Source organism: Hippocampus bargibanti, linkage group LG06 (genome assembly GCF_051943395.1).
Source record: "Hippocampus bargibanti isolate YZ-2025 linkage group LG06, ASM5194339v1, whole genome shotgun sequence".
Classification (NCBI taxonomy): Eukaryota; Metazoa; Chordata; class Actinopteri; order Syngnathiformes; family Syngnathidae; genus Hippocampus; species Hippocampus bargibanti.
In genome coordinates, this window is record NC_142739.1 from 21,616,184 (window position 1) to 21,623,610 (window position 7,427).

General features: G+C 44.5%; 1 protein-coding gene across 1 annotated transcript; it reads right to left on the reverse strand.

The window, feature by feature from the left end:
- Nucleotides 1-31: 31 nt before the first annotated feature.
- Nucleotides 32-4,417, reverse strand: ltap1 (lipid transport auxiliary protein 1). Its single transcript, XM_088998537.1, has 7 exons — nucleotides 4,136-4,417; nucleotides 3,746-3,847; nucleotides 3,573-3,669; nucleotides 3,112-3,165; nucleotides 2,734-2,900; nucleotides 748-806; nucleotides 32-639 (listed from the first exon to the last, which is right to left on the reverse strand). Exons 1-7 carry the CDS (start codon nucleotides 4,196-4,198, stop codon nucleotides 414-416), a joined length of 768 nt encoding a protein of 255 aa, XP_088854663.1. The 5' UTR covers nucleotides 4,199-4,417; the 3' UTR covers nucleotides 32-413.
- Nucleotides 4,418-7,427: the final 3,010 nt, after the last annotated feature.

The following is a 7,427-nucleotide window of genomic DNA, read 5'->3' on the forward strand; positions in this document are numbered from 1 at the left end:
ATATCGATATAACGAGACTTTACTGTATATATATATATATATATATATATATATATGAGCTTGAAATGAGGGTGGCTGTCCAAAATACAATACAATCCATACATATTGGTTTATAGAGCACTTATAGAGCTGAAGCTGAAACAAAGAGCAAACATGGAAAAAAGGCAAATGCTGCCCCCTTGTGGAAGGGAAAATATTGCCAGAGGTCTGGCCAGCACTTTATCGGCACCCCAGCAAGTAAAACACAAACCCGAACAAATTTGGGAATGGCGCTCTGTCATATTTTCAATTCCTGAATAAATTTGGCAGTGAATGAGTTAATTATAATGACAAAGGAACAAGCTTTGCCCAGTAATTATACCCCCCAAAAAAATTAGGCCTCTAGGTGGCGCCAACTTTTGCTTCCATTCATGTTACAATGTGCTGTCGAGCGTGTTGTACTTGTCCTTAAAATTCTTGAGCTCCAGCAAATTTCTGGTTCTCTTGATCCGCTGCTGTGCCGCCGACGTAATGTGGGTCCGTGACGATGGGGAGGAGCTTACGGGCTCTGCGAGTGGGCTCAAATCCTTAGCGGCAATCTGATGGCGCTGACTTGCTGTGCTGCTGCTATTGCTACCGCTTCTGCTTTGACTCTTGACACTAAAACCACAAGTGGGAGGAAAAAAAGGAAGGAAAAAAAAAAACCATGACTCCGGCCGGGCTCATCATGAAAATTGCGCGGTGGCATTAACGTCTGTGTTTACTCACACGCAGGCCAGTTGAGTTAGTGCCTCCTGGTATTTACTGAGTTCTGCTTCACCAAATGCCTGCGGATGTTGTTTTATTGGCATATTAAAATGACTGATCGGATGAATGAACAAGCTGTTTCGCTATTTTAAGATGTGCCTGCGTTTTGCCGATCAAACTCAAAGTAGCAAACATATTTTAAGAGAAGAAATTAGTCTACACTTGCTTTTTTTTGTTGGGTTATAACAGTGTCTGAAACTCATGACAAAAAGTTAGTGGACACCCGGGCAGACAACTCTGAAAAGTTGCCTGCCTGGCCATAAAGTTGCTTGCCCCATTTTTCACAACTTGAAACACAATAAGACGACTAATCGGGGGAAAAAAAACATTGTTGCGAAGTATAAAGGATTTTTTTACATTCAGGACGTACCGACCACAAATGCTCCCATGCTTAATTTATAGTAAATATCCCTAGCTGAAGATTTTGCTCCAGTTGTCGTTTGACGTCATGGTGCACAATGCAACATTTGCGTTGTGTTGTCTGTTCAAAGCTATGTGCACTCCACTTTCTCGGCGGCTTTCAAATTGTAAACGAACGTTCATTTGGCAATTTGCATATTCGGCACCGGCAGCCGATCAGAAGCCTGCTTCTGACTACATCCTGACTGAAAAGTGTACTTGAGCGTTTTGAAAGCCGCCGAGAAAGTGGAGTCCAGGTGGCTCGTAGCGTTTTGTTTGTGACTTTTGCGTTATTGAATAAAACAAACTTTGATTTGAAAAAATATTGCTTTTTTTCTTGAATAAGTTGCCGGCCATCCGGGCCGAGACGTTTTGAAAGTTGTACGCCCGACGTAAAAGTTGTACGCCCCGGGCCACTGGGCAGACGCTATTTCAAACACTGGTTATAATCTAGTTTTGGCCTTCATGCTGTGATAATTTTACTGTTGGCCACTAGATGGTAGCATATGATTGTTTGACACTTGCTCTTTCGTTTCTGTCCCCACCACCTCTCTCTCCATCTGTCCCTCTTTCTCTCTCCCTCTCGTTTTGTCTCCTTTTCTTTCATTTTTTCCTCTCTCCCTGTCTCTCTCCACATATCCCTCCGTCTCACTCTCTCTTTTCCCTCTCTGTCTCTTTCTCTCTGTTTGTACTTCCTCTCCTCTCTCACACTCTCTCCCCTATGTCTCCCTCTCCCTTTTTCTTTTCTCTGTCTCTCCTCTCTACTTTCTCTCTCTCTATCTACATCTCTCCCTCTTTCTTCCTTTTTGTCTCTCTCCATCTCTCTCTCTCCATCTACATCTCTCCCGTTTTCTCCCACTCTTTTTCTGCTCTGTCTCTCTCCGTCTCTCTCCTCCCTCTGTCTTTCTCTCTCTCCATCTCTCCTCTCTCCATCTCTCTGTCTGTAATTCTTCTCCTCTCCCCCTATCTCACCCTGTCTCCCTCTTGCTCTTTTTCCTCTCTCTCCATCTCTGGTTCTCTCTCCATCTATATATCTCTCCTCTCCCTATCCTTTTCCTCTAACTGTCTTTCTTTTTTCCCCTCTGTCTCTCCTCTGTCTTTCTCTCTCTCTCTTGTTCTCTCTCCCTCTGTCTCTTTCTCTTTTTTCCTCTCTTTCTCTCCTCTCTCTCTATCCCCTTTTTTTCTCTCTCACTCTCGTGTCTCTTTCTGCCTCTCTCTCTTCCCACCTGTTTCTTTCTCTTTCTCTCTGTATCGCTCTCTATCTGTCTCAATCTCTGTCTCACTCTCTTTTGCTCTCAATATATGAAATTTTCCCCATTGTAGGAGTACTAAAGGCATTCTGATTTTTTTAAAGTTTGTATTATTTTTGAGTATACTTAGTGAGTGACATAAATGCTATAAAAACCAGTCCAGGGGAGTATTCAAATTGCTCTCTGGTTATTTTAACATCGCGGAATTCATTCTCTCGTTGTTCTGGTGGTTTGGAACCTAACCCCAGAGATTGGCGACTGGCTTCATGTATATCAGGAAAGAAACAAAGAGCCTGACCTTGTCCCCGTGGCGTGCTTTATTGTAGCCATCCAGCACTGTGTCAATCAGACCCTTCTGGGCATCCCGGAAGAGGCAGTGTGAATTTTTGAGTTGCAGAAGCCAAGTTCTGAATCGTTTTCCCGTCACAGCAGTGGAGGATCCGCCCAGCTCACAAAAAGGGAAATCTGCATCGGAAAAAAAGGGTTGCTATCTATTTAAAATAATTCAAATAGTCATCTGCCCTGACATTTGTATTTTTTACAGTAAAAAAGTCCGTCCTTTTCAGAAAGAACATGAGGACGCAGAGCCTTGGTTGGGGGCATCTTTTGTGGCCTATCCTAGCTGAGGCAGGGTATACCCAGTACGAGTTGTTTGGAATAAACTATATTGAGTGACCTGTGTCTCTGATGGCGTCCAATGCTCTCATCCTGTACTGGTACTCACAGGTAGCTGCAACACACGCACACACATGCAAAAAACATTCAAAGTACAGTAAAGTCATATCATACGATGTCACGATACTATTTCTATGCACGCACTGAGAAAATTACGTGCAAACAGGGTCGGATATATCGATAGTCCCGGTTATATCGATATTTTTTGGACTCCCTTGAATATCGCTATAACGAGACTTTACTGTATCAAGATATGTGTAAGACTGGACTGTTGCTAGTCCAAAACCAAAATCCCAATTTTAACGGCAAGAGTTGTTTTATTTCCAGCGTCATCTATTCCCATGAATACAGAAATCAATAAATAGTAATTTAGACTATCTTGAAACTCTACAGGTTTCTAATGCAGCATATCCATTACATAGTGGAAATCCAGCCTGAATGTGTAGTTCGTGATGAACAAACCAGAATTGAGCCGCTCATCCTCTGGAGACAGCAAACGAGGTTCAAAGTGGATTTTCTGAACTTGGCACAGTTTGGCTTCGATTTCTTGCCTAAGCTCCTTCAACAGGAACCAAAATCACAATGCAGTGGGAATACAAAGACGGAATTACTGGTTTTAAGAAAAGGCATGTTACCTTCGGAGCATTGTGACCAATGGGAACGTGAGGTCCCCGGCGAGATTTCATTGCCAGTCGAACAATTTGCCTTTTTACAAAGATGAACAGCAATACAAATACCTTAAAGAAAAATACAAGAAAAACATAATGGCTTCATTTATGGAATACTTAAAATTGCATCCATCAATCACCGCAACAGAAAAATGCCACTAATACTCTCCAATTATTAAAACATTCATAGTTACAATAATGAATATTTTTTTGGCGAGGGGGAATACAAGAAACAAGTTCAGTGCATTATACGTATCAAGTAATGACATTAGCAGCGGTCGAGTCTGTTACTGGACAATCCTGACTCAGCAATTTTGAAGCAAAGGCTGAATAAAAGTTAGACTGAGTCTGACTTACCAAACTACCGAAGGCCATGACGAGCACGACGTTGACACTCGACAATGGAGAATCGCTTCGCATTTTACAATTCGACTTTTACTTTCACACAAAATTAAATAAGTAAACAAACTCGAGAACAGTCGCATGAGTGCATACGCGTTTGCTTACGAGTCGTCTTTCTAGCGTAAAGTGCGACTCTATCGTGCAGTAAAACGTTTAAATGCAGATTCAAGAAGTTAAGGCTCAGAAAATTATCAACGTTATTTTTTTAAAAGTTCCATGTCGCCGGAGTTTGTTGACTTCCGGGTTGATCACGTGGTGCCGGTGATGTTGCGTGACGCCGTCTTTCGCACTGATTTGAGAATGTAACGTAATTTAACTCATGAAATGACGACAACAACGCCATTAACCATAAATTGAAATGCTATGGTACATGTCCATGTTACCACATTGTACACTACATGTACATGTATTTGTGTTTTGCCAAAAACGTAACTCGAAGGCGAGTCCTACTATGATATATATCAGCCATTTTCACGCGGGACAATGGTGCCCTTCTTCCATTGTGAGCTTATTGTGAAGTTGTAGCCGTTGAGGAAAGAGCACACAAGACTGATTTTGGAGACGTGTTTATTCCAACGATTAACAAGTGGATCTCACTCACTCACACAGAAAATGCAGTGAAATATATGTAACATAAACCAGTCCCCTCTCGTGCACCTGCTGGGTGAGATGCCTGGTCCGAGTGCCCGCCACATAGCCCCCCCCCCCCCCCCCCCCCCCCCCCCCCCCCCCCCCCCCCCCCGAACACCCAGAAGGAAGGTCAAGGTGAACATTTTGCAGGGGGCTTGACCAGCCTGCCACAACGACTGTGTAGTCCGTCGTTCGGTGGTGAAGGTGAACTCATTTGGGCAGGTGATCCGGGTGAGACCTGAGTGGGAACGACACTCAACCCTGGCGTGCCGCGGTGAGGCTGGAGGTTTCGAAGGGTGTCCGCGACGTGGAACCTGGGCCGGTGAAATGTCCTCGCCTGTAACTAAATGAGCCGCTTTGAGTCTGTCTATTGAAATGCCCTCCCTTCGCCCACCCATATCGAGCACAAAACTCTTTTCACCATGTTCGAGCACTCTAAGCGGGCCATCGTACGGCGGCCGGAAGGGAGAGCGGTGGTCATCATGACGCACGAAGACAAACCGCGCTCACCTAAGAGCAGACGGAACTAATATTTTGGAGACGCAGTGGTGAAATGGTGCTGGAGTCAGGGGCTCTCCTGGCAAAAGGGGCAAAGAAGGTGTACCTGAAGCTTCAGGCAGAAATTCACCAGGAACGCGGAGTGGCTGACCGAACACTAACTCTGCCGGACCGGCGTTAAGGTCTTCTTCTGGGGCCGAACGTAACCCGAGAAGGACCCACGGAGGCCGGTCGACCCAGTTACCGTCCGATAGTGCGGCCCGTTGCGTGGCTTTAAGTGACCGGTGGAAACGTTCACACATCCCGTTAGCCTGCGGAGTACCTGCACACCCAAGGACTGCGCCATGGCTGACCAGAGCTCGGACACAAACTGGGGGCCTTTGTCCAAAGTGATATCGGGTGGCGTGCCGAAACGTGCGACCCAGGAGGACAGAAATGCGCGGGCAATATCTGCCGAGGTCGTGGAGGACAGGGGGACTGCTTCCGGCCACGTAGTGGTCCGATCGATCATAGTGAGGAGATGTGTGCAACCCTGCGAAGGAGGGAGGGGCCCGACCAGATCCACATGGACGTAAAATCTCCTGGCCGGAATCGGAAAAGTTTCCAGATTCCAGACCTGGGTGTGCATGTGGACTTTGGCGCGCTGACATGCCACGCATGCAGCTGCCCACTTCCTGATGTCCTTTCGTAACCTAGGCCAGACAAACTTGGCCCCAAGTAGTTTGACTGTAGCCCGGACGTCAAGGTGTGAGAGGGAATGAATAGAATCAAAAATTCGCCGAGCCACTCCTGTGGAACCACGGGACGAGTGCGACCCGTAGACACATTGCAGAGGAGAGCGGGACCCCCTTCACACAGTGCTACCTCCTCAAGCTTCAGGGCCGTGCCTGCTGCCTTGAGTTCGTGGATGTCCGGATTTATAAACATCCTCTATCAGCCTTTCTAGCAACTGTACCACTAGAAGCTTCTTGTAGAAATTGAAATGACAACCATATGGTCCACTAAAACCTCAAGCAAATTATCCTGCATTTTTGACTGGCACTAATGTTCAAATTATAAATACCTGGTGTCATGTCTTTAACATCTGCATTCTAACACTCATTTCCGTCACTAAAATGACACCTAAACCGGGTTAAAATGAGTCATGTGATCACCCATGAGTGTCAGAGTCAACAGAGAAGGGATGGTCAGCTACAAGCGCTCAGTTACGTGGGCGTTAAATATAACTTTATTCCAAATTGCTGGGAAGTGGGGAAAAATCCAGTTCCGACCTCAAAGTTTTCTCGTTTAAAATTAACTAAAAACCTGCTGACGACTTCGACAAACATGTCACGCGTTGACAACCACCTCATATTTTCGTTTGGCAGCCTGGTACGCCTTTTGGCATAGATTTGTAGATTTGCTCAAATGATTTCATGCAGTGCGACTGGAGGAAATTTATAGCACCGAGTCGTGGTTATGTTTCAGAAATTTCTAAAATAACCGTCCAGTTTATACATTTAAAAATGTATAAGATTGAGGTGAAAGTAAACTTGACTTTGTGTGCTTATTGGAGATATGAGACAAATAATCGCCAAATGCATTAAAATAACTTGACACAACAATGTGTCATCGTTTAAAGGACAACCGACGTCTCCGGACAAGTTGTGTCCATAATTTGTAAAATGGCTTCAAATGACTTCTACTGGGCGTATTTTAATAAGATTCCACCGCATATAGCTATATTTTACATTTTAAGACTCGCGCTGAACATTCAGGAAGTCTTGTTTTTGAGCTGAGCTGACACAAATTAATGCATCAGTACTTTTCAAATTTGATGTGAAAAATAACTTATTGTGGTTTACAATTTGACATTTTGATTCAGACTTTAGCAAGCATCATGGAATTTACAAGTTTGATTTGCTTTCACGGGTCGAATAGAATGATGTGGCGGGCTACGTTTGGCCCCCAGGCCTTGACTTTGACACTTGTGATTAAAGGGAAGATGAACGATAGCTAAAATATATCAGGGGCATTAAAAAAACACTAGTTTAAAGAGGTCATCAGGCTGGTGTTTTACCAATTGTCTATTACGGAAATTCCTATTCTGTCACTAGAATGACTATTGTCACCGGATATG

Coding starts and splice junctions, on each gene's coding strand:
- ltap1 (XM_088998537.1), bottom strand. CDS start 4,198: ATGCGAAGCGATTCTCCATTGTCGAGTGTCAACGTCGTGCTCGTCATG. Junction 3,166..3,572: donor GGATGAGCGGCTCAATTCTG/GTTTGTTCATCA, acceptor CGTGTGTTGCAG/CTACCTGTGAGTACCAGTAC. Junction 2,901..3,111: donor GGACGCCATCAGAGACACAG/GTCACTCAATAT, acceptor TTTCCGATGCAG/ATTTCCCTTTTTGTGAGCTG.